The sequence below is a fragment of the Schistocerca cancellata genome, chromosome 8 (genome assembly GCF_023864275.1).
Source record: "Schistocerca cancellata isolate TAMUIC-IGC-003103 chromosome 8, iqSchCanc2.1, whole genome shotgun sequence".
Classification (NCBI taxonomy): domain Eukaryota; kingdom Metazoa; phylum Arthropoda; class Insecta; order Orthoptera; family Acrididae; genus Schistocerca; species Schistocerca cancellata.
Genome location: NC_064633.1, coordinates 359,991,851 through 360,019,493, shown reverse-complemented (window position 1 = coordinate 360,019,493; position 27,643 = coordinate 359,991,851). Strand labels below are relative to the sequence as shown.

The following is a 27,643-nucleotide window of genomic DNA, read 5'->3' as shown; positions in this document are numbered from 1 at the left end:
GAATACACCCTTCAGCCATGTAAATGGAATCATCCAACTGGCTTGGTTGGAGATGGTGGGGAGAGGGGAGGGGAGGGGACGTTAGAAAATTACCGACCGTTAAAATGAGAATAAATCTTGTGAAAATCCATTATGGAAGTCTGACGTGTGAAAGATACTAGAAATATCTAGTGTGATATTGGGAGACACTCGTCGGAGGATGATGAGCGAAGGCAGACGTCTCAGAAGCCCGCTAAGACACCGCATTTTTTAGCGGGCGTGTCCTGTACATGCCGAAATAAAGATTTAGATCTTGAGTTCAGTTTTGTTTAAAGTGTGTTATTAATCTGTGAAGTACGTGATAAGAAAAGAAAGGAAGAAGGAAGAGTAGGTTTAACGTCTCTTCAACATAGAGGTCATTAGAGAAGAAGCAAAGCACAGACTTATTCAAGGATGAGAAAAGAAATCGGCCGTGCCCTTTCAAAGGAACCGTCGTGGGCTTACCTGGAGCGAGTCAGAGAAGTCACGGGAAACCTAAATCAGAATGATCGGACTTGGGTTTGAACCGCCTTCCTCTCGAAAGCAACAAAAGGAACTACCCACTGAAGACTCTGCCCCTCCCTTCTGATCATGTAAGTAGGCTTACACTGTGTGCTTTGTCTTAACTGTTTCGTTTTTTCGGATCAGTGTTTCAACAGAATGGTTGCAGTACAGTGCGCTCAGTGAATGCGGGCATTCTTCTTATGCTGTTAATGCTGTTAAGATATGGAACTAAACATGCAGTGGAAACATGTAGTGTTCAGACTACTTTATTTCAAGAACCGCTTGGGACAGAAAGTAGTTTTACAGATACTGGTATGAGTAAGATTACGCTCTCATTCTACGTGAAGATAAAGTTTCCATGGATTTCATAGCTTCACGACGAATACACATCGATGGCATATTCTGAGTTTATTGTCTTCCATGAGAGCTCTGTGCACTATGGTGCCAGACACAGATTACGTCACTGTTTTGATATCATAGGTGAAGCAAGATGTGTAGAGACCTGTGCGTCGCCATAGGAAATTGTCACCAACAACCTTTAGACTAGTTATGTTCTTGCTTATAGGCTTAGCAATCTGAAAGATTTTCTGTAATAAAGTAAGCTTACAGGTGGCGAACGTCACAATGACAGCTATCGACTGTACAGTTAAGAAGTACGCTCCTGAAAGTAGCCTGAGGCACCATCGGGACAAGCAGTCGAATAAATAATTAGTAAATCGAAATTAACGTCACAACGAAGCTCACTGATAAGCCTCAATCTTACCTGCGAACTTGGTTTAGTTGTTTCGATAAATCCTGATACATTTAAATTGTGACAGTACGAGCAAAAATTTATTGTGTTCCGGAATGAATATTCACTCTGCAGCGGACTGTGCACTGACTTAAAACTTCCTCCAAAGAAGTTTCAACTTATTGTGGTGTTTGAATCAAAATATTTCCGTTGATGAACAGAAACCTTAATTTTTTTCCTATGTTGCTATTTTATGTATCGTCACGCTGCATTTAATTTCCATCCACAGATTCCAAACATCGTTGATGTCAAGCTTATACGAATAAGTTTAACAACTGGTTTTCAACAGTTAGTGTATGCGTACCTTTTCTTGGAAATTCTCTCTGGAAACGAAAAAAATGGTAGAAGTCGGACAGTAGTGGTTTTTTTCTTGGTTGCCAAACAACCAATGAAGCCTCACCCTCGTTTCTTTAAAGAATCGAGCTCCCATGTATAAAATGTCGTATGTCTCTAACTATGTGTCGTCCAATGATACAATTTTGAATTTTGCAGGTAAAATCAGTGCTATAGGTGGACACCGTCTATAAAGTGTGCTGCGAATGCAGTTGGTACTAAAAGAATAAAAAATAAAACCTCATGTCTAATGCAGCAGTTCTACTGCTTTGACATCAGAAATGTAGTAAGGGATAATTTGTTCCCCTTCAACACTGGCGGGGGGGGGGGGGGGGGAGGGGGGAGGGGTCGGTGAGAAAAAGTTTCCTAAAGGTTTGGAACTTTTGTGTAAAGTTCGTCGGAAGTCGCTAAGTGCTCTCATTCTCATACATTGTATGAATATAACCCGGGTAATATTTTTGCCTTGAGCTACACCACCTGAAGAAAAATACACAGTTTTCGTCTGTAATACTTAACTTATTCTGTTAAGCCTTTAACAGAAGATTTCAGCTTGTAATGCGTAGATTACGCATTTAAATTTTAAAATTGGTCAATAACTGCATGAAAGATCGAAAATCAAATTTTTTGCTGCCCTTGAAGCCGTTAGTTAGGTGACCTGATAATGGAGCCGTGCCCCGAGTGAGCTATTTAGCAATGCAGCTACTGTTTCCGATAACACTGTACGATGGGCTGTGATGGGGTCATAATAGTAATGAGGTTTTAATGATCACCTGGAGAAACGAAGCTGAGTAGTTATTCTATGTGTGTTTTCATACGCCGCCAGAGGAACCACATAGTGTAATGACGTAGTCCGTTGATGAAGTGCAGTTGGGTTGAACATTTTTTTTTGTTCCTTTAGTACCCGCTATGGTACTGTACCTCGGAGATATCAATGTGTGCCTGGACTGTAGACACGTACCAGCGAAAAAAAAGTAGCTCAATTTTTTGGAGGTAATAAATAAAACTTTATGATAAACCCTGATATAGAAGTATTTTGTTACGATATGATTTCAGAGTTATTTCAGTTGTACGTACCTGGGCTTGTCGCATTAGTTTCGATAGAAACGTAAGACAGGTGGGTGTGCTCCGTACCCTGCAAAAGTACTCTGTCTACGCGGCAAGGATCGCTTAAATCCAGCCCCAGTACCCACCACACGAAGTACCAACCTACAGTGAACGTTAACTTCATAACATTCCATCGTTATGACTTATATTTAGCAGTATTATGTACATCTCTCTGGTCTTAAATGAATTACAAAAGAATGTTCATTTAATCCATACATATTATAAAAATGGTTGAACGTATGTATCTATGTTCCAGATCTCCTCCTAAACCACTAGAAAGAATACTTGGTGACTTGCACCAAACTTTACACATAATTTCAAACCTTTACGAAACTTTTCCTCGCTGACGATCCACACAAAATGATGAAAGTCAAAAGTTTATCGCTTGTCAGAGACAGCAAAGTGTAAGTAGGCTGTTTATATTTTCTTATTGGCAACGTTACGTAGCGCTCTGTATGAAAATCACTGACTGTGCTGTGTGCAGTCTGTGGCTAGTTAGCATTGTTGTCTGCCATTGTAGTGTTGGGCAGCTGGATGTTAACAGCGCGTAACGTTGCGCAGTTGGAGGTGAGCCGCCAGCAGTGGTGGATGTGGGGAGAGAAATGGCGGAGTTTTGAAATTTGTAAAAATGGATGTCATGAACTGCTATATATATTACGATTATTAAGGTAAATACATTGTTTGTTCTCTATTAAAATATTTCATTTGCTAACTATGCCTACTAGTAGTTAGTGCCGAATCTTTTATTTAGCTGGCAGTAGTGGCGCTCGCTGTATTGCAGTAGTTCGAGTAACGAAGATTTTTGGTGAGGTAAGTGATTTGTGAAAGATATAGGTTAATGTTAGTCAGGGCCATTCTTTTGTAGGGATTTATGAAAGTCAGATTGCGTTGCGCTAAAAATATTGTGTGTCAGTTTAAGCACAGTCTTGTATAATTTTTCTAAGGGGACGTTTCATATGTCGACCCTTAGCCGAGGATACCTCACTGGAATCTTCTGATTTTTTCTTGTAGTTTGTGTAATTAGGGTAGATTTTGTTTATTACTAGCGCGTAATTGTAGAGAGAATCTCCTTTGTAGTTGCAGCCTTTCATTGTTGTACAGTAAAGCAGTTGTGGCATGCATATAGATTTGCACCAAGTATTTCGCAGCTGCGCTTGCAATTAACGAGATATTATTTTCAGTGCTATGTTAATGTGTTCTCTTATTGTTGCTCTTCAAATTGTGTTTTTCTGTGTTATCGTGTGAAATATTGTGACAATAATGGCGTGTGAAAAACGTAATACTAGGCTCCAAAGTAAACTGAGAAATGACAGTGAAGACGAAAGCAGTGTGTTAGCGCCACCGAGTAATGAATTAACTAATGTTCAAAGTAGTAATTTGGTAATTGTACATAGGGAAATGGAGCGGGCTGCAAACAATGGTGTAGACAGTGAAACAATTAGTGAACAGGGAAGCATTATCGATCGATCGGTCAGCAACAGCTTGCCTCAGGAATCCGAAATGACAGGACACAATCTTGCAAAAAGTGTAGATTCAGGTTTTGCGTCCTCACCCTTTTCTCAAATAAGTCAAGACACATTTTCTGCTTTTCAAACTGCGAATATTGCCGGTTCAAATGCATTGCCGAATAGCACTGAGGAACATGTTTCAGACACCAGTGCATTGTTATTACAATTAATGCAACAAATGGGACAAAGGCTTCAAAAGTTAGACACAATGGAACAAAATCAGAGACAAACACAGCAAAAGCTTCAAAAGTTAGACACAATGGAACAAAATGTTCAAAAGTTAGACACAATGGAACAACACCAGAGACAAACACAGCAACAGTTAGACACAATGGAACAATACCAGAGACAAACACAGCAACAGTTACACACAATGGAACAAAATCAGAGACAAACACAGGAAAAGCTTCAAATGTTAGACTCATTGGAACAAACTCTCGAACAAACACGTGAAGATTTAACTGCTGAGTTACATAACATTGAATCGAAATGTCAAAAAGTCTGTAATGACATAAAAACACAAATTTGTGAGCATTTTCAACCTATTTTTTCGCGGCATGAAAATGCATTACAGAATCACGAAGCAGCCATAAAAGAACTGCAAACTATTGTTCATCAAAATCATGAGACCCTGCAAGCTAAAATTGACTCAGTTGCATCTACCGATTCGGTTATGCAACTTGCAAAAACTCAAGAAAACTTAAATTACACAGTAGATACTCTGAAAATTGGTTCAGAAAGACACATGGAGGAAATTAGTTCATTATCAGAGAAAGTAGTTGAACTTTCTGATCAGCTAAATAATTTATCTACGAAGGTAGATGATAATCTGAATGACACAAAACCGGTAGTCTTTAATGACGCAGAAGAGTGCGAACGAACTAGGAAACTGAAACAAAATCTGAATCAAATTAATACGCAACACCAAAGAGAAATCCGGGAAGTACAAGATCAGCTGACACAGGTAATACAAGAATTACGTATTTCAGAGGACACTCGCGCTCCAATACGGGAAGAGGGACATAGAAATACGGAACAGCCACAAAATAATAACACAGGACACTTCGGAAATTATGAAAGAAATTGGCAAGGTACATCGAATTTTGAGACGGAACCGCCGAAACGACGTAACAATGACCGACATGCGACTCGCCGACATGATGATTTTGACTATAAGCTTTTCATTACTACACGTAAATTCAAAACGTTTAAGAATTCTGCCAACGACATTCATCCACAAGCGTGGCTCCATCAATTCTCTCATTGTTTTCCTCCCAACTGGTCATTAGAGCACAGATTAGAATATATGTGTGGCTATTTAGAGAATGAACCAGCTGTAAGAATGCGATCGGTCATTCACGATTGCCACAGTGAAGGAGAATTTTACCATGCCTTCCTCTCGGCATATTGGTCTCAAGCTACACAAGACCGAGTAAAACATAGCATCATAATGATGAAACATTTCGAACAATCTGAATTTTCCAGTCTTGTGAAATATTTTGAAGACATGTTACACAAGAATCAGTACCTGTCAAACCCATACAGCCCATCAGAACTCATCCGCATTTGCTTAATCTAATTGCCTGAACATTTACGACATATTATTTTAGCAGGACGTTGCAAAGACGACATTGAAGCTTTTCAGAGGCTCTTACAAGAACTGGAAATTGACACTGACAATCGCGGAACGCCAAAACAGGAGCACAACAATTACAGGTCACATCCGTCGCAATTCCGCGATGACAGAAATAATAACTGGACGCGACAAGGCTATTCTCACAACACAAATCGTGACCAAAACAGACACCACCCTATGACAACCGTTGGCAGAGCAGTAATAATTACAGGGAAAGATCACCTATCCGTGGTAATGACTATCACAGAGACAATCAGAGAAACAGACAATATGGGAACCAAAACAATTTGTAAAATTTTTTGTGGGGAGCATGGGGGCTATGTAAGTAGGCTGTTTATATTTTCTTATTGGCAACGTTACGTAGCGCTCTGTATGAAAATCACTGGCTGTGCTGTGTGCAGTCTGTGGCTAGTTAGCATTGTTGTCTGCCATTGTAGTGTTGGGCAGCTGGATGTTAACAGCGCGTAGCGTTGCGCAGTTGGAGGTGAGCCGCCAGCAGTGGTGGATGTGGGGAGAGAAATGGCGGAGTTTTGAAATTTGTAAAAATGGATGTCATGAACTGCTATATATATTATGATTATTAAGGTAAATACATTGTTTGTTCTCTATTAAAATCTTTCATTTGCTAACTATGCCTATCAGTAGTTAGTGCCTTCAGTAGTTTGAATCTTTTATCTAGCTGGCAGTAGTGGCGCTCGCTGTATTGCAGTAGTTCGAGTAACGAAGATTTTTGGTGAGGTAAGTGATTTGTGAAGGTACAAGTTAATGTTAGTCAGGGCCATTCTTTTGTAGGGATTTCTGAAAGTCAGATTGCGTTGCGCTAAAAATATCGTGTGTCAGTTTAAGCACAGTCTTGTATAAATTTTCTAAGGGGACGTTTCAAGGACCTGGAAGAGCAGCTGAACGGAATGAACGTGGTCTTGAAAGAGGGATATAAGATGAACACCAACAAAAGCAAAACGAGAATAATGGAATGTAGTCGAATTAAATCGGGCGATGCTGCGGGAATTAGATTAGGAAATGAGACGTTTCAAGTGCTAAATGAGTATTGCTATTTGGGGTGCAAAATAACTGATGATGGTCGAAGTAGAGAGGATATAAAATGTAGACTGGCAACAGCAAGGAAAGAATTTCTGAAGAAGAGAAATTTGTTAACATCTAGTACAGATTTAAGTGTCAGAAAGTCGTTTCTGAAAGTATTTGTATGGAGTGTAGCCATGTATGGAAGTAAAACATGGACGATAAATAGTTTAGACAAGAAGAAAATAGAAGCTTTCGAAATGTGGCGCTACAGAAGAATGCTGAAGATTAGAGGGGTAGATCACATAACTACAAGGAGGTATTGAATAGAATTGGAGAGAAGATAACTTTGTGGCACAACTTGACTAGAAGAAGGGATCGGTTGGTAGGGCATTTTCTGAGGCTTCAAGGGATCACCAATTTAGTATTGGAGGGCAGCGTGGAGGATAAAAATCGCAGAGGGAGATCAAGAGATGAATACACTAAACAGATTCAGAAGGATGTAGATTGCAGTAGGTACTGGGAGGTGAAGAACCTTGCACAAGTGTAGCATGGAGAGCTGCTTCAAACCAGTCTCTGGACTGATGACCACAACAACAACAACAACAACAAATTTTTGCTGTTCATGTAATTACCGCATAAATCATGACGATTTAATAATAATTCTTCACCATTAACTCTAGCCGCGACACATTTTGCAGACAGTACTAATGTATACCACTGAAACTACCAGAAAAATTGTATCATTGTACCGTCCATAGTTCCAGAGATATGATGTTATAAACACTGACATGCGTCGAAAACTGTCGCAGCATGCAAGGAGTTTAATTTTATTACTTCCTTGCTATTAACTCTGTTCGCAACACTTTTCGCAGACAGTATCCACACATGCTGCTAAATGGTCCTAGATAAGTATATTATTACACGAATCATAGTTCGGGAGATATGGGGTCATAGACACCGAGATGAGTGAAAAACTGCGGTCTCTTACACGACCATTCACTTTATTACTTCTTTACTATTAACTTTAATCATAACACATTTCGCGTACAGTAGCTACATATACCACTGGATGTACCTGAAAAATTATATCATTGTAGATCATTGAGCTGGGTGAAAATGAAACTGCAGGGTGAATTTCGCTGGAAGTACAGGTGAAGTATGCGTTCAAATACTTGTAAAATACGTTAAATATGTTTGAATTAGATTTGAAATGTGATGATTTTATCCAAATTTAGTATACGTATTAGTTACAATCTGAAATGAAATACTGTAGTGGTAAGAACCACCAGCCTCGTGCGGGGCGAGCGTGATAAGGTGGAGAGAGAAGGGGGCAGTGGATAGTGAGGCGTAAGGAGGAGATGGACAAAGAAAGGGGAATGGGAAAAGGACAGGGGGAGGAAAGAGGAGGAGATAGACGGAGAAGGGAAAGAGGAGGAAGGAGACAGAGACAGAAGGAGGAAGAGACAGACGGAGAGAGGGGGAAGGAGAAGATGGACAACCAGAGGGGGACGAGAAAATGGGCAGAGGAAGGGATGTGGAGGTGGAGGACAAAGAGAAGGGTGGAGATAAGGAGGAAGATAGAATTAGAGATGGACAGAGATGAGAGGAGGTGGTGGACAGAAGGGAAGGAGGAGATGGACTGCTAAAGATTGGAATAAATACGTACCCAGGCAATGTTGGGGACCCGGCTAGTCAGTTATAAACATATACACAAAGTTATTGAAATACGCAAATCACTGAGAAAGTAATATTTATTAAATATATTATAAAAAATATATAAAATTGTATTAAAAATACAGGTCACTTGATAACTAGGTGAGAACGTGAAGCGAATGGTACAGGAGACAGCTAGAGGCGCCACCACATACGTTGCGCTACCGCGGCCACAGCCTGAAGTTGACGGCGTTCATTGGCCTCAGGAGAAATTCGCCATTCAGTTTCAGATCCTCCAGCCTGTCCACCGTCTCCACGCGGAAGTTTCGCAGCACATACGACAGCACCGCCTTCTCCTCCAGGATGGCGAACTTCTGGCCTGCGGATTGCGAACATACACAATTGTTCACTACAGATTGCACCTGTCACTGCTATCAGAATGAAAACGTAATGCCTCAGCTGTAGAGTTTAGTAGCGCGTGTTCACCGACAAGATACTATAAACTCAGTTTTAAGCTCCAGAAAACATCAAGAGATATGTAACTCTACCCTGCCTTAGGCCTTTGTATTAAATACTGAGAGGGCGTATATTTGAGGTCGCATTTTTCTGGGAGTTTCTAGAGTGGTTTTCTCACCGTTACGGGTTTGGTCTTTGCCGAATGCACCTTGACGTCGTAAGCTTTTAAGGTGGCCATTTACGTAACTGCATGTTAGGCTAGCATGCGAAGCAAGCACTTTGTATATGGATGCTTCACCGTCTGTCGTGAAATTTGAACTGTTCAAGCTGCCTGACTCTTGGCCGTCTTTCAATTGTGGAAGTGTGTGTAAGCATACCAACGCACACGTGACCGAACGTGTGTGTAGCGACAATACGTTAAGTTTGAACAATCATACGTCGTAGTGGCACCATGTCGAACAAAGTGAAGCCACTCAGTAGAAGTAGTTTATTTGAGTATGTGGAAGCCAGCCCTGGTTCAGGAGCACTAACATAGGCGTTTAATAGTGTTTACCGCGATTCGCTCTTGGCTTTTAATCACCTGCGTTGCGGATGTTAGGAACTTCAGACACATTTCTCCACTAATCCGAAATTTTTTGTAACAAGCAGGTGGCTCTAAACCAAAGAGTTTATTTATGTGATAACAAGTTTTCGATTCATTAACCACGTTTCACATCGGACATCAAGAGTAATCTTCCGTTTTTTTTTTTTCCGTATCACAGTGGCAAAGCCAAAAGGAACAGCTTGTTGTCGTCCGAGCTCCGCGTATTCGAAGTTCAAACTGATACATGTATAGGCATACCTTGACTGTGTAGAGGTACATGTTATTTGTGCGTGAATATCTTACGATTATATGTGTGGCTACCTATAACAGTAGTGGGTGTAGCAGTGCCTGTTATCCATTCAAGTAGCTATACATGCAGTGCTTTTATTGTCTCATCAGCCTTCTGACTGGTCTGACGTGGCCCACCACGAATTCCTCTCCTGTGCCAACCTCTTCATCTCAGAGTATCACTTGCAAACTATGGTTTCATTTATTTGCTGGATGTATTCCAGTCTCTGTCTTCCTCTACAGCTTTTACCCTCTACAGCTTCCTCTAGTACCAGGGAAGTTATTCCGTGATGTACTATCACCGTGTCCCTTCCTATTGTCAGTGTTTTCAACATATTCCTTTCCTCGCCGATTCTGCGGAGAACCTCCTCAATGCATACCTTACCAGTCCATCTAATTTTCAACATTATTCTGTAACACCACATCTCAAAAGCTTCGATTCATTTCTGCTCCGGTTTTCCCAAAGTCCATGTTTCACAATCCGTGTTTCATAATAGTAGACTTCCCTCGACAGGAATGGCATTTTTTCCAGTGATAATCTGCTTTTTATGCCCTTTTTGCTCCTTCCATCATGGTTTATTTTGCTGCCTAGTAACCAGAACTCCTTAACTTCATCTAATTCGTGACCCTCAGTCCTGATGTTAAGTTTCTCGCTGTTCTCATTTCTGCTACTTCTCATTACATCAATCTTTCTTCGATTCACTCTCAGTCCATATTCTGTACTAATTACACTGTTCATTGCATTCAGCAGTTCCTGTAATTCTTGTTTACTTTCACTGAGGATAGAAATGTCATCAGCGAATCTTATCGTTGATATCCTTTCACCTTGAATTTTAATTTCTCTTATTTCCGTCATCGCTTCTTCAAAAAATGGCTCTGAGCACTATGGGACTTAACATCTGTGGTCATCAGTCCCCTAGAACTTAAAACTACTTAAACCTAACTAACCTAAGGACATCACACACATCCATGCCCGAGGCAGGATTCGAACCTGCGACCGTAGCGATCACGCGGTTCCAGACTTGCTTCTTCGATGTATACGTTGAACAGTAGGGGCGAAAGAGTACATCCCTGTCTTACACCCTTTTTTCCGAGCACTCTTCCCTCTTGGTTCTTGTACGTACCGTATATTAACTATGTTTCCCTATATCTTACCCCTATTTCCCTCAGAATATCGAAAATATTGCACTGTTTAACGTTGTCGTAAGCTTTTTCCAGGTCGACAAATCCTATGAACGTCTCTTGATTTTTCTTTCTATTAATTTTTAACTTTCACAAAGCCGACTTAGAGAATTACGTCACAGATTATTTTACGTACACTATAACCGCGCAACTGTCTGTCGGTAATTATTTTTCGTATGTAACTGAATGTAAGCAAACGAAATTTAACTTTCGTATGTAAATGATTCAGTCATAAATCAGCATAGCCACAAATTATGGAACTCATTTGGAACTCCTACACTGTAGGCTTTCGCGGACAGTGTTTACTTTAGTTGCAATTTCCCAGCAGCCGGGCCGTTCTAAATAAGAGACACGCTGAGAAGGTGATATACGTAAGTGCTACTAAAAAAGCTCCTCTCACGAAACTGTTTTGGATCTAAAGGTAACATTATTCTACAGCTAAATGTTTGCCGAGCCATATTGAGTTGGCGAAATTTCGTAGGCACTGATGTTGACCCAAGACAGAGTGGCACTCATGGTTACTATCAAGTGAGGCAGATTCTGTTCTGTTTGTAAGCAATATTTGATTCGTGGTCGGGTTTAGTAGGAAAGTGTTTTATTCACCAAAGAAGTTTTGCACCTTACGTGCTTTTTCAGATTTACGTTGCTGATCAAATGTTCGCGCGATGTAACAGATCCGTACGTTTTGCATGTCAGCGATCATTATGTTTAAAGCAGAGCTTACATCTTTCATATCAAATAATATCACAGATTTTCGTTTATCGTATGTATTTGTAAAAAAACGAGCTACGGTAACCTTTCTTCTTGCTTCTCTTCTGTATCTAGACCGCAAAGCTGTACGGTGTCTTTGATAAGCTGTAATTTGTTTTGAATAATAAGGACAATTAAGCTTGATTTTATTTGGACTTGATAATAATGTCGTAAATTCCTTCTACTATTAATATTTAAATTTTATGTCATATTTCAGCCAGCTAAATAAGTTAGAAGTGGCTGATTAGGTGACGCAACGGTCACGGGCCTTCTGCAAGCTATCGTTTGGATTTCTCTTTTTCGCAAGTCGAGCCTGAAATCGAATGTCCTTTGCAAAGTTCGATTACCATTGTTATTATGTAAATCATTTGTTGCTCTGAAACTTAACATTATCACGGTCCTGTGTCACCAAGCCTTCCTACGTGCCAACAACAACTTCTGTGCCTTATGAAAATAACATGAAATTACACAGGTATTAATTAATCTTTTGCCAATTCGGTGAAACAGGAGTCGTTTAATTTTGTCAGTTAATTTCAGAGTCTACGATTCTTTCCATGATTATATTGTTCTCATGCTGTTGTCGAAATGATGCGGCCTTATTTCGCGAACAATTTACTTTCAGTTCTAAACATTTATATAATCCACACAGGTGCGAGAATAAGGTAACATTACAATGTCTGTGCTGGGGGCACCAAGTACCTAGTGTAACCACAGTCCGTTTGTCCTGTATGAAATCCTTGTATACTTGAGCTCAAATAATAAGTATTAAAATAGAATGAAATTGCATATCTTTATTTCAGATTCATTCATTTCACCAATTTTATTAAATGAAGAACAGATTTTAGAAGATGGTAGCAGTGACTAACTATGAAGACTTGCACTCATACTTCGTGCAGACGTAAGTATTTCTCGTGTTTATGGTTGAGTTGGTAGCTCAGTCAGATCCTCTTCTGCTGACAGCAGTTATGCAGCTAGTAAACATTCTTTTGCGTTATTAATCATTTTCAGATGACAGAAACTAAGTTTGCACCGAGATCTTCACGAGAACAACTACTTCACCCTTTGGGTATTTTTTGTGATATTGCCGGCCGAAGTGACCGAGCGGTTAAAGGCGCTACAGTCTGGAACCGCACGACCGCTACGGTCGCAGGTTCGAATCTTGCCTCGGGCATGACTGTGTGTGATGTCCTTAGGTTACTTAGGTTTAAGTAGTTCTAAGTTCTAGGGGACTTATGACCACAGCAGTTGAGTCCCATAGTGCTCAGAGCCATTTGAACCATTTTTTTTGGTGATATTTTTATAATTTCTGAGGGTGAGGAGCATGGCTCTGAAAAAGCCTATCGTATTTATATCCGCATGCAACCATCTATCTTACGAAAGTGGATCCATTTGACGCTGGTAGAACTGTGGACAGTGAGCAGTAAAATATTAAATCTCCATTTGCATATCAGTAAAGAAATGCAGTGTTGTGAGAGGAATAAGGTTGACGGTCTAATGTTCAGGACTGTGGAACTCAGTGCAGAGGCGCCAACTAATACACAGAAGAGGAAGTTTGGCAGCTTATAGAAAAAGAGACCGGAAACTTTGATGGCTGTCAGTTCTCGAATGGTTACTAACATGTTTGCAAGGGAGTTAACCAAAGATGAATGTTCAGTTTTATCTAAAAGAGATAACTCTACTGTGAAGCCACTAAAGGTTCCCACGTAGGAGATTAAAGCAAATACTGAGATAGCAATATGTTTGTTAGCAAAATCCGCTGATGAAATCAGGACAGGAACGGCTAAAATATTACACAAATCCAAGCCACGTAACAGTGATTTGTCACAATCGGAAGGGAAGGAACATAAGTACAGATGTTAGTAACCTTGTCCTCATCGCTGACAAAGGTAACACACGATTGTGATGAAGGGTGAAGATTACCAAAAAAGATTAAATATCTTTTGGATAGGACTACTTACACTAAGCTTCAGAAAGATCTTAGAACAAAAAATTTTACAATTACCAATCAACTGATAAAAACATCTTTGTCTGCAGGCGAGAAGCTTACTTGTCCAGACTATACGACTTATCAAAAGTGCACAAACCAGAGGTTCCTTTGAGACCTATTGTGTGTTCTATCTGGTCTCCCTACCATGTGGTGACCAGCCTTATGGCTGCAATCTGATGTTGGTAGAACTGACGTACTAGACGTTTCCGAGTAAATCTGCAGAACAGTACGTCGCGATCCACTCAGAGCTGAAGGCGCGTGAATTCTTACCGCGGCTGCGTGCATGAATTCGTAGTGATAAATGTCAAAAAGAAATACTGTTACAAGATGTCCAGTTGCATTTAAAGACTTAATAGTTCACTACTAATCCTTCCATAATCTTTTTAATTCCTTTATTTGTAAAAGATTATGAAAGGCTTTCTGGTGAACAATTATGTATGTAATTTTTCTATATATTTTTCAATTTAATTTGCTTCTAAATTTTAACTGCGCCATTTAATGTAACATACCTCTCACAATGAGTACATGACAGTGCGTCAACGATGCAATGCCGTATGCGATGGGCGGGCCTTACAGTATGTATTCCCGAGTAACACTGCCTTATTTAGCAGTTGACGTCCGCCTTCTTACGGATCTTGCTTCATAATGGGTACAACATTTTATTCTGTTGCTATTTTAACTTTTATTCTAGATGTTTTTAGCCTTCTTACCGTTTCCTTTTATACATATCCCTCTGATATGTATTACTATTTTATTGCAGTGCGGCCGGCCGCGGTGGTCTAGCGGTTCTGGCGCTGCAGTCCGGAACCGCGGGACTGCTACGGTCGCAGGTTCGAATCCTGCCTCGGGCATGGGTGTGTGTGGTGTCCTTAGGTTAGTTAGGTTTAAGTAGTTCTAAGTTCTAGGGGACTTATGACCTAAGATGTTGAGTCCCATAGTGCTCAGAGCCATTTGAACCATTTGTTGCAGTGCCTACAGCAAGAAGATGGTCTAAATTACAGCCCAAAACCGGTTGCCAACCAAAATAAACATGTGTTGTGAGTACTACTGTTTTACTGAATTTTAATAACAGAAGAGAATTAGGGGTCAGCCGAAGTTGAAGGTCAGACAAAAGTTCAGAATCACTTCGCGGATTGTCACTCGTATTAACGCAATAATGTAAACTGGTGTAATTACAGCGAAAAAAGTAAATGAAATTATGCTGGAGTCTGGTAGGCTGGTAGAAAAAGTCGTTCATTGAGAAGATTGTGACTAGTTTAGAGCTTTTAATACCTAAATTAAGAACACTGTCAATTTTTGGAGGACTGCGAGAGTGTAGAATGAAAATCAACACAAAGAAAACTAAGATCATGAGAAAACATGTCAAATGAAACATGAACGTGAAAATAACGGAAGGTCAAACTGATCCATTTTCACAGTACAGATCTTTGGGGAGCATGCTAATTGAAAAGAGGACGAGTGGAAAAGATATAATGTCAAGAATTTCAGTGGCAAAGTAAGTTTACTGGAGAGAGAAAGGCTTAGCATGTAGCAAATTCGGATTGGGGTTAAGAAAAAGGATGGTTAAATGCTTCGTCTGGAGCGTTTTCCTGTACAACTGTGGAAGCTGGACATTGAAGAAAAGAGAAAGAGGGAAAGTTAATGCATTCGAGGTATGAGTTTGGAGAAGAATGTAGTAAATCAAATGGGTAGATAAACTGAAGAACAATGACGCACTGGGAATGGTGAAGGAAAAAAAGAGCTGTCAAAAACATGTTTAAAAAAAGGAAGAATACTGAGTTGGACACACACACTATATGGTGAGCAAAGGGAATTCCGAAAATAGGTGTCGAAGGTACAGTGGAAAGGCAAAAGACAATACGAAGGAGAAGAATAAAAATGCTGGGGAAAGTGAAAAGTTTGGAAAATATGTCAAAATCTGCCAACCGGTTGCATAGATTTTCTATATACCTTAATCATGTTTCGTCACCTCTAAGGGCGACTTCATCATAAGGTAAGGTAATTACCTAAAATGAATACTTTTTTTCTTTTTCTTTATTGTATTTCAATTCCCCATCGGGGCGGGCTGGCAGCAGCATATGCGCTGCTCTTCAGCCGAAAGACATAGAACAAACAATAGAAGACATTTAAAAAGAACAAAGGAGAGAATACGGTGAACATAGATATAAAAAAGGGGGAACATCATGGAAGGCAATAGACAAAAAACAGGGTGACCGTAAAATGGAGATAAAAAACTGTTAAAACTGTTTAAAAGTAGCACACACAAAAAGCCACACACTGCGACAAGTAAAAGAACACAAGGCACAGAATGACTGGAGCATAAAAGGTATCGACGGATGGCGTAGCACATAACAAACACTGACGGCGAACGTCAAGGCAGTACACAATTAAAAGCACACCTCTTGACACACACGAGAAACAGCATTAAACACAACACTGATGTGGCACACTGACGATGATCAAAACAGAGGATCTGCCAGGCGCAAGGAGATGAGGGAGACTGGAAGAAGGGAGGGAGGGGAAGAGATGGGGGAGATGAGCGGGGGGCGCACTGAAGAGGGCCAGGTAGGGAGGGATGTGGGAAGGAAAGAGGCAAGTATGGGGTGCAGGGTCTCAGGGGAGGGGGGGAGGAAGGAGGAAAATCAGCTCTGGGAGAAGGAGGGAAGAGGAAAAAAGGGGGCCCTGGGGAGGGGGGGGGGAACAAGGCCTGGTTATAGTTGGAAGGAAGGGTAGATGTCACGGCGAAGTTCGTCATCTGGGAGGGGGAGGCGTTGGAAATTGCCCTGATGAAGGAGATGGAGGGTGTGGAGGTGGAGAGAGGGAGGGATACAGCGATAGAGGCGCGGCAATGGGCGGGGAGTGGAGAGGAAGGAGGAAACCAGAGGGTGGGAGGATCAAGCCTGAGGACAGTGTAAAGGATGCGGAGATGTTGGAGGAAGTGGGGGAAGGGGATCAGTTCATACAGGAGCCGTGTGGGGGAAGGAAGGTGGATATGGAAGGCAAGGCGGAGCACATGGCGTTCAAGGATTTGGAGGGCCTTGTAAAAGCGGGTGGGGGGTGGAGATCCAGGCAACACTGGCATAAGAGAGGATAGGACAGATGAGGGATTTGTAGGTGTGGAGGATGGTAGAAGGATGCAATCCCCATGTCCGGCCAGACAGGAGTTTCAGAAGGCGGAGGTGGGAATGGGCTTTCTGCTGGACGGTCTGGAAATGAGGGGTCCAGGTGAGGTGTTGGTCGAGGGTGAGGGTGAGCTGGATGGAATGACATAAAGGGTGAGGTAGAAATCATGCGAAAGGAGTGAGTGGTGCGGCCAATGATGATTGCCTGGGTTTTGGAGGGGTTGAGATGGAGGAACCACTGGTTACACCAAGTGGTGAACTGGTTAAGGTGGGTTTGGAGGGTATGTTGAGACCGTTGAAGGGTAGGATAGAGAGCCAGGAAGGCGGTGTCATCAGCATACTGGAGAAGGTGGACTAGTGGGGGTGGCTTGGGCATATCAGCTGTATACAAGAGATAAAGGAGAGGGGAGAGGACAGAACCCTGGGGGACGCCAGCCGTGGGATAAAAGATACGGGAGTTGGTGTTGTGGAGGGTGACATAGGAAGGACAGTGCGAGAGGAAAGAAGCGACCAGATGGACAAAATTGATAGGCAGGGCGTAGGTTTGGAGTTTAAAGAGGAGACCAGGATGCCATACACGGTCATAGGCATTTTGGAGGTCAAGGGAAACAAAAATGGCGGAGCGACGGGAGTTGAGCTGGAGAGACAGAAGGTGAACAAGGTTGGTTGAGGAGTTGGTCTTCAGCAGAGAAGGAATGTCGGAAGCCACACTGGGTAAGGGGGAGGAGGTGGTGTTGAGCAAGGTGCTGATGGATATGGTGGGAGAGGATGGGTTCAAGGACCTTACTGAAGATGGAGATGAGGCAGATGGGACGATAGGAAGAGGTGGCAGAAGGGGGTTTGTTGGGTTTGAGGAATAAGAGGATGCGGGAGGTCTTCCACAGGTCAGGGTAGAAGCCAGTAGAGAGGATGACATTATAGAGATGGGTGAGGACAGTCAGGAAGGAATAGGGGCTTTCTTGAAGGTGACGGTAGGTGACACAGTCATGACCAGGGGCCGTGTTGCGTTTGGACTGGAGGATAAGTTTAATGTCTTGTGCTGTGATTGGAGTGTTTATGTTGGAGGGGGGCAACTGCCCCAAGTACTGGAGACTAGGAGCAAGTGGAGCGACCAAGGTATTGGCACATTCCATGACGGTGGGGAAAAGAGAATAATCAAAGTGGGGATCATCGGGGATGGAGAAGACCTCGGAAAGGTGGGAAGCGAAGTGGTTGGCCTTACTGAGGTTGTCAGGAAGGGGGCGATCGTTATGGAGGAGGGGGTAGTGGGGAGTGGAAAGGGAACCAGTAAGGCGATGGAAGGCGGACCAGTACTAGGAGGAGTCGATAGGGAGGGTGGCGTTGAGTCGTGTGCAGGTCTGGCGCCAGTCTCGGAGTTTCGTTGCTGTAATAAGGTTCCATATGTGTTGCTGTATTTGCCGGTGGCGTTGGAGTGTAACCCTGTCATGAGTGCACAGGAAGGAGCGATAGAGGCGGCGGGATTCACGGAGGAGGACAGCCCGCGGAGGGAGAGTGGGATGGTGTGGGTGGATGGTTTTAGTAGGAACATGGGCGTCCACTGCGTCAGTAATTACCTTCTGAAGGAAGGACGAGGCGTGGATGATGTCGTCAGGATGGCGATAGGTAAGAGGGTGGCTTTCGACCTGGGTGGAGATGGAGTCCTGGTAGGCATCCCAGTTGGTACGGTGATATTCATGGACGACCTTGGGAGGGGGTGCAGGGTGCGGAGCCGGAGGGGGGCGGTGAGCAGACGTTATGGTGAGAAGGACAGGGAGGTGATCGCTACCTGTGGGGTCAAGGACGGCGACAGCGATACGCCCAAGGAGGTTGGCGGAGGAAATGACGACATCGGGGGTGGTGTCACTTTCGGGTCGGGTGTGCTGGGGAAGGGGAACAAGGTCACCTTGGATTGTGGAGAGGAACTGATGCCACTGCCGAAGGGCAGCAGGAGTGCGGCTATGGATGTTGAGGTCGGCGGCAACCACATAGGTGGAGAAGGTGCGGTCAATGTGCGAGATGAAGTCATAAGGTAGAGGAGCAGTGGAGCGGACATAGATGGTGGCACAGGTAATGGTGAGGGAGGGGAAGAAGACGCTAAGGATAAGGTGTTCAGTGGGGTCATTGAGGAGAGGTTGTGGCCGGACGGGGATATGCTTAAGACGGCCAATCACGATTCCACCCTGCGCACGAGGACCAGGAGCGTCAGTGTGGTGGAGGATGTAGGGAGAAGTGCAGATAGAATCGTGCGGCTGGAGAAAGGTTTCGTTCAAGAAGAAGGTGTCGACCTGGTGTTGGGAGAGGGTGTGCATGAGGAGGTATTTGTTGGAGCGGAAGGAGTGAATGTTCTGGAAGAGGATGCAATACTCGTGCCGCGCCATGGCGGGAAGGAGGGGGGGAAGAGAGGGAAGGGAAGAGACTTAAACTAGGGTGTCGAGGCGGGTGAAGGTGAAGTGGGCTTGGTTGTGGGAGTAGGTGGCAAAGGTGTTCAGGTGGAAAACAGAGCGAGCGGCAAGGGTGATTTGTTGGAAGGTGGGGGCGCTGAAAAGGGTTTTAGAGTACAATGGTAAGGAACCGGATGATGTCCTCGGCCGTGGGGGGTGGATGGAGGGAATTATTGGGATGGACAGGGGGATCGACAGGGCGAACTGGGACTGTAAGCTCAGGGATGCTGGAGGGGGTTTAGCTTTACACTTGGGGGAGTAGGTGGGATGGGGCCATTGCAGGTATTACAGGAAGGAGGGGCAGCGAGGTTGGGGCAGTTCTTAAGAAAGTGGGAGGCCTTGCAATGGGGACAGGTGGGGGGGGGGTTTGCAGCTGGGAGTCAGGTGGTCATTGTACATCAGGCACCGCTGGCAATGGTAGGATTGGGGAGGGGATTTGGAGGATTCGGCAGGGTGGCGACAGTGGTATATCAGGGCACCCTGGGTGAGGAGACGGTCAATGGATGGGGCGGACTCAGATCACCCGCATGAGGTAGGTGGGACCAGAGGCATTGTGGATATGGTGGGCAGAGCGGATTTCCAAGTCCGGGTGGGAGTTCAGTTCTGCCAACACTTCATGCTCTGTGATCACCGAGCTGAGCTTGGTGATCACAGCAGTGTAGGTGGGGGGGGCGACAGGGAGGCTGGGGCTGACGAGGAGTGGAAGGGGAAAGGAAGGGTGTCAGAGAGGCGTGGGGGCCAAACATAACTTGTGTGAGTTTTCACAGGAGGTCTGTGTGAAAGGATGGGGACGGGGACTTGATAAGGACTGAGTCCCTGCGGGGAATGAGTTGTGAAATGGGAACACCAGGTAAGTACTTTCGTATCTCCATGGTGAGGGTACGAGAGTCGAGGAACTTAGGATTGGGAGTTGACAGGACAAAGGTGTGGAGGGTGGGGGCCGAGGTATGGGTGGCAGGAGGAGGGGTGGTGTCCATGGAGACGGCAGGGGGAGGGGGAGGTGGTGTTGACTTTTTGTGGGAAGTGGCAGGAGCAGAGTCGGTAATGACGCACTTTTGGGGTTTTTTGGAGACTGGAGGCTGGGTGGAGGGGAGAGGAACGGGGAGGAGAGGGAGGTGGCGGGTGGCAGATCCCTGTGGCGTAATGGAGGCACAGGGAGAAGCAGCCGGTTCAGTGGTGGCGATGGTGGCTCGGCGGGATATGCAGATGACAAAGTGACGGGGTGGGTGAGAGAGGGGAAGCTGACCACCTGAGGGGCGGCAGCAGAGGCAACAACAGAAGCGTGCGTGAGGGCGGGGGTAGTAGTAGGAGCTGTTGAGGGTGTGGAGGCTGGAGGAATGGTGTAGAGGTGTGGGTATACAGCAGAGGAGGTTGTAAGGGGATGGGTAAGTGAGGGAAGGGGAGGGGAGGTGCAAGGAGGGAGGCCAGGGGCGGCACTCCAGGAAGTGACTATGGGAGAGGGGGAAGGGGAGGTGTAGATGACAGTGGAGGTGGGAGTACTCATTGCAGACGAACGGCGACTGACAGACGGGCGGACAGCAAGCGGCAGCGGCGGCGGCGGCGGCGATTGTCGGCGACGAACAGACGGACGGACAGCAGACAGCAGCGGCGGCGGCGGCGGCGGCAGCGGTTACGGCGACGGCGACGGCGATCGCAATGGACAGCGAGCAAGCAGGCGGACGGACAAACAGCTACAGCAGCAAGCGGCGGGCGAGCGGACAGACAGGCAGGCAGACAGAGAGACAGAGAGACAGACACAATCTTTGAAGACGGAGATTCCACCCTGAGAGTAGCCCAGGCTTTGCAATCTGACGCTTTCGAAGGAGGGGATCCAACCCTCTAGATGCTGAATACATCAGATTAAATATCTTATCTAATAAAAGTTTACATTAATGTAAACGAGTGTAAAGCAAATAATACTTACATGAAGAACATATGGCTCTGAGCACTATGGGACTTAACATCTATGGTCATCAGTCCCCTATAACTTAGAACTACTTAAACCTAACTAACCTAAGGACATCACACAACACCCAGTCATCACGAGGCAGAGAAAATTCCTGACCCCGCCGGGAATCGAATCCGGGAACCCGGGCGTGGGAAGCGAGAACGCTACCGCACGACCACGAGCTGCGGACGAAGAACATATCATCAAAGATGTACAGTGATTTAAGAGCTGAGTTGCTCAAGTCATACATTAAAATATAAGACAAAATGTTCTTCAAAAAGTCAAACATTAAAACATAAGTAACACCGGTGTGGTCTGAGGAGACTGACTGTGTGGCAATTAGTCACGCTGCCAAGTAAACGTAATGTAGAGCGCGCCACAAGCGGGTCACTAGTAACATGAGCAAAACAATTTTGTATATAACACATTTTCTGAAGTAAATCATATGTATAGCCAATATAGCTTTTAACAAAAATTAATTTCACAAATTATTGAGTAACATTTATAAATGAGCTTGAAACGGGATAAAATAGTACAAAGTTCGCTACTTTTTACGTAGCACAGGTAGAACCAGAGTTAAATACGACTGGAATTACATATGTAACATTACCCTCCCCCTAAGTACGTCCATGACTATTCCCGTGCCAACTGGAATGCCTACCGGGATACCCTCTCCACCCGGGTCGATAGCCACCCTTTCACCTACCACCACCCCGACGATGTCACCCATGCCGCCTCCTTTCTCCAGCAGACCTTGTCTGAGGCCGTGGAGGCCCACGTCCCTACTGTCGCCATCCAGCCCTACCGTCCTACCTTACCCCCAAAGGCCGTTTTCCTCCTCCATGAATCCCACCATCTCTACAGTGCCTTCCTCCGCACGCGTGACCCGGACACACTACGACGCCATCGGCAACTCCAGCGACACATTCGTAATTTGCCTGTGGCTAAGAAATGCCGGTACTGGCGACAGACATGCACCCGTTTAAATGCTACCCTTCCTATCAACTCGTCCAAGTTCTGGTCAGCCTTCCATCGCCTTACCGGAACTAAGCCCTCCCCCTACTATCCTCTTCTCCATGATGATCACCCCTTCCCTGAAACCCTTAGTAAGGCCAATCACTTTGCCTTCTACCTCTCCGATGTATTTTCCATCCCCGATGATCCCCAGTTCCCGGATATCCGCGATCGAACTGACACCTCTCTCCCTCCCCTTGCTCCTGGTTTCCAGTACTTGGACAACATTGCACACACAGAACTCAATGCCCCTATCACTACACAGGATCTCATTGCTACACTCCGCACCAAACGCAACACCGCTCCTGGTCACGATCGTGTCACCTACCATCACCTTCGTGAAGCTCCTGTCTCTTTCCTCTCCACCCTGGCCAGGCTCTAAAATGTAGTCCTGTCCACCGGTTACTACCCCGACCTGTGGAAAACCTCCCGTATCCTCATGTTCCTTAAACCTGTCAAACCGCCGTCCGCCGTCTCCTCCTACTGTCCCATCAGCCTTACTTCGGTCTTCAGCAAGGTCCAGGAATCTATCCTCACCCGACGCATCCACCTGCATCTCCGCCAGCACCGCCTCCTTCCCGTTACGCAGTATGGCTTTCGGCCGTCCTTCTCTTCCGACGACCTTCTCCTTCACCTCACCAATCTGCTTTCCGACCAGCTTAATTCCCGTCGCTTCGCAATCTTCCTCTCCCTGGACCTCGAACGTGCTTATGACCGTGTATGGCATTCCGGTCTCCTCTTCAAGTTCCAAACCTTCGCCCTTCCCATTAACTACGGCCGTCTGATCGGCTCCTTTCTCTCCCGCCGTCCTTCCTATGTCACCATCCATAACACAGATTCCTACACCTTTTTCCCCTCCGCCGGTGTGCCCCAAGGCTCCGTCCTCTCCCCCCTTCTGTACCTTTTGTACACGGCGGACATGCCGCCGCCGTCACCCCCCATCCACCTTCTCCAGTTTGCCGATCACACTGCCTTCCTTGCCCTTGCCCCCACCCTACAGCGCTCCCAACACCTTCTCCAATCCCAACTTGACCGGTTCACCGCTTGGTGCAACCAGTGGTTGCTCAAGGTCAATCCCTCCAAAACCCAGGCGATCATTGTAGGCAAAACCACCCCTTCCTTCCGCCTCCTTGATTTCTATATCACCATCTATGGCCGTCCTATCGCCCTCACTCCCACCCTTAAGTACCTTGGCGTCATCCTCGACCATCGCCTCTCCTGGACTCCCCACCTCCGGACAATCCAAGCCAAGGCACGCTCCCGACTCAGTCTCCTCAAGCTCCTCTCCGGCCGTACATGGGGTCTGGACCCCTCCACCATCCTCCACACCTATAAATCCCTCTTCCGCCCTATCCTTTATTACGCCCATCCGGCTTGGATCTCTGCCTCCCCTACCTTTTATAAATCCCTCCAAATCCTTGAACGCCATGCTCTCTGCCTCGCCTATCGCATCCGTCTCCCATCCCCCACGCGGATCCTGTATGATCTCATCCCCTTCCCCCACCTCCCCCTTTTCCTTGAAAGGATACGGATCCTGTACACCTCCCGTAAACTCGATCCTCCTCACCCACTAGTCTCCCCGATCCTCTCCCACCGCTGCCCGCTGCCGCGCCTCTATTCCCACATCCCACCCGGTCTCCATCTCTCCACCCTCCTTACCCTCTCCCAAGGTGGCTCAGTCAGCTCCCCCTCCCTGATGATGTCCTCCTCCCCTCGATCTACCCCTCCTATCAACTTTGACCCTGCTCCACCCCCCACCTCTGGTGTCCTTTCCTTTAGGCACCCTCCCTCCCTTCTCTTCCCTTCCCTTCTCTTTCCTTTTCCCCCGTCCCCTCCCTCCACCCCTCTTCCCCCGGGCTTCCCCTCCCCCTTCCTCCCTTCCCTATCTCCCCTGCCCGTGGCATCTCTGCTCTCCCCTCTCCCTCTCCCCCCCCTCCTCCTCTCTTGGCAGGTCCCAGGACTCGCACACGCTCAGTGAACATTCGTGCGCCGGAGATCATCGCCATCTGTGTCTCTTGTGTGTGACGTCGTTTTGTGTTTTTTAGTGTCCGCCGTCACGCTTCTACGTTCACTTGTGCCGTCTGATTCACCAGTGTTCTGTGCGCCGTGTCAACGTGTTTTCAGTGTCGTTCTCGAAGAGTGTGAACGGCTCCGTGTTTTTTGTGTCTCTGTAACCACTATTTTTTGCCCGTCACTCTGTTCATTTTAATTCTCCGTTATTGTACTGTTATTGTCAACTCTGTGGCTGAAGAGCGGCGTAGCATGCCACTGCCAGCCTACCTGATTGTTCAGGTGTTAAAATAACAATAAAGAAAAAAAACATACGTAACATTGAACGCCATGCTCTCTGCCTCGCATATCGCATCCGTCTCCCCTCCCACACGCGGATCCTGTATGACCTAATTCCGTTCCCCCACCTCCTCCTTTTCCTCGATCGGATACGGATCCTCTACACCTCCCGTGAACTCGATCCTCCTCACCCGCTTGTCTCATCCATCCTCTCCCACCCCCATCCGCTGCCACGCCTGTATTCCCATGTCCCACCTGGTCTCCATCTCTCCACCCTCCTTACCCTCTCCCAAGGTGGTTTCCGCCAGCTCCCCCTCCCTGATGATGCCCTCATCCCCTCCATCTACCCCTCCTACCAACTTTGATCCTCCTTCCCTCTTCCAGTGTTTGTTCCTTTGGGCACACTCCCTCCCTTCTCCCCCCTTCCCTCCCTCCTCCATTTCTCCCCACTCCTCCCCCAGGGTTCCCCTCCCCTGTCCCTCTAGTCCTCCCATCTCCTCAGCCATTGGCATCTTTGTTCTCCCCTCTCCCCCCCTCACCCTTGTCACCCTTGTTCCCCTCTTGGCAGGTCCCCGGACTCGCACACACTACGTGGACATTCGCGCGCAGTAGATCATCGCCATCAGTGTCTCGTGTGTGCCGTCGTGTTTAGTGTTCAGTGTTCACCGTCGCACTGCATCGTTCACCTGTGCCATCGACATCTTCAGTGTTTGTGCGTCGTGTCAACAGTTTGTAGTGTGGATTATCGTCGAGTGTGAACGGCTCCGTGTTTGTCTTTATGTGTCTACTGTTTTATTACACACCGTTCTGTCACTTATGTGTATTCTTTCTGTTTTTTCTCATTGTGTATTCTATGGCTGAAGAGCAGCGTAGAAAGCTGGTGACAGCCTGCCTGTTGTACAGGTTTTAAAATAACACTAACGAAAAAAAAAAACACACGTAACGAAGAACATCAGTTCATTATATGACACAAAATTTGAGAAAAAAGCTTGCATAACCAGGGCACTGAAGTCATCTGGTGTGTTAGTAATGAGCGTAACTTAACAGAGGTAGAATAATATTTCTGAAAAAGAGGAGAGAATCTGGATTATAAGTATCATAAAACTTAGAGCACTGGTTTAAAAGCATTAAAGAAAGAGGAAGCTAACGGCTTACGAAATAGTTCAGCCAGAACAATATCACATGCAGACAGCAATTGTTCGAGGAAGTTGTCAATAGAAAGAACACCTTACGATGCAGATGATGAACAACCAAATTTATGATCTGGGGAAACGGAAAGAAACAAGAGCAAAGAGAGCTGACATCAACATATAATCAATATGTGTTCAAAATGATTTTACATGTAGATAATTTTAAACTAAACTTTCATTAAGATAGACATTCATCTGTTTTACCTATTTTAACATCGGGATTTTACTGCCTGAAAGTTCTGTAAACTATGGATATCAGATATGCTTGTCGTTATTACTCACTCTTGAATCAGGTGCATCACATTCGACGAAGTATGCAGTATCTGGTACCTTTCATTATTTAAGGAATACAATAGTTAAAAGTCTTACCTATGCAGTTTCGGGGCCCCGCGCTGAAGGGCACGTAGGCGAAGGGGTGTCTGCCCTGCACCCTCTCCGGCAGGAAGTTGTCCGGGTCGAACCGATCAGGGTCCGGCCAGTATTCGGGGTCGCGATGAGTGTTCCGGATGTTGAGGGTTATCGTGCAACCTTCAGGAATTTTGTAGCCACCTGTGAGACATGAAAAGCGTGTAATCAAGAGTTACTTGGAATTGCACTCTGTGCAAGCTTTTCGCCATAAAACGTTGGAATGAATTTTAAAACCAGCTTGCTCTATCTGAAAAAGTCGAAAGATGCGTCGCTTCTGAGAATACCTCCGATGAAACACACAATGATGTAACAATAAAGGAAAGGGAGAGCGATTTACGTTTATCCACTGATTGACAAAGTCTGTCGATAATTTACTATCACTGCTGATGTTTAGCGTCGTACGCCCTAATACTGAAGTTTCCCATTTTCAACCCCTCCAATTGCAGCAAGTACAAATTTTTAATGTTTTCCTTTTAAGCTTTATAAGTGCTACATATGAATAACTTGGTTTAGACATTGAACGTTATCTTGCTCTCCATATGCATAAATACACAGGTTTCTGCTCATTCCTAGAAATTTCAGTGGCACAACACGATGTAGATGATGATTATGATGATGTTTGGTTTTTGGGGCGCTAGACTGCGCGGTCATCAGTGTCCATACGAAGTCCCAATTTTTATACAGTCCAACTTCTGCACAGGCAAATCTAGCCACTGTCACGAGTGATGATGATGATGATGAAATGATGAGGGCCACACAAACACCCAGTCCCAGGGCAGAGAAAATCCCCAACCCGGCCGGGAATCGAACCCGGGACCCCACGCTCCACAGGTAGCAACGCTAGCCATTAGACCACGAGCTGCGGACAACACGATGTAGAGGCTTCACTTCATTGCATACAACGTCTAACGGATACACTAGTCCGCGAAACTTAATGACGAAAGTAGCTTTTACATGTGTCACAGCCAAGTAACTTAGGTCGGTTAAACTTGGATCATACGTAGAAACAACTGCTACAGTATAGTGCAACAACGTCGAGCGGTGAGTGTACCTTGTTCAAAGATTTGTGGGTAATTAGAACCATACAACATTGTACTTCCCCACACAATAACACCTGGACCATCAAAGCTATCATGTTCGACAATATTCCTGAGTGCATTGCGTGTTCTTACCTCTTAATAAATATACGTTTTGTTAAGTTTGTATGACAGAAAGTGTAAAAATATTGGGATTACTTAATTCAATATTGGTATAGAGTAAATAGAATTATGGAGGACCGATACATTGACAGTACACAAATGGGTAGTTCTCACAGGGATAGGGAAAGTATGCTTTAGGCATAATGGGGACGCAACGGACATTGTCTTCCGTAATGAGCACGCAAGCACGAAGCATCCACAGTATCCTTGCTTGATA

At 45.2% G+C, this 27,643-nt stretch overlaps 1 protein-coding gene across 2 annotated transcripts in view; it reads right to left on the bottom strand.

Moving 5' to 3' along the window:
• Positions 1-8,750: 8,750 nt before the first annotated feature.
• Positions 8,751-27,643, bottom strand: part of LOC126095282 (cytochrome P450 4C1-like) — a 355,750-nt gene continuing 336,857 nt past the window's right edge. Inside the window, exons 11-12 of one of the 2 annotated variants that reach the window (XM_049910044.1) lie at positions 26,189-26,368; positions 8,751-8,948 (exon numbers count right to left, since the gene is read on the bottom strand). In XM_049910044.1, coding sequence (XP_049766001.1) covers positions 8,791-8,948; positions 26,189-26,368 — 338 coding nt within the window. In that variant the 3' untranslated portion in view covers positions 8,751-8,790. The remainder of the gene's footprint in view (positions 8,949-26,188; positions 26,369-27,643) is intronic. The other variant, XM_049910043.1, reaches the window with a different exon arrangement.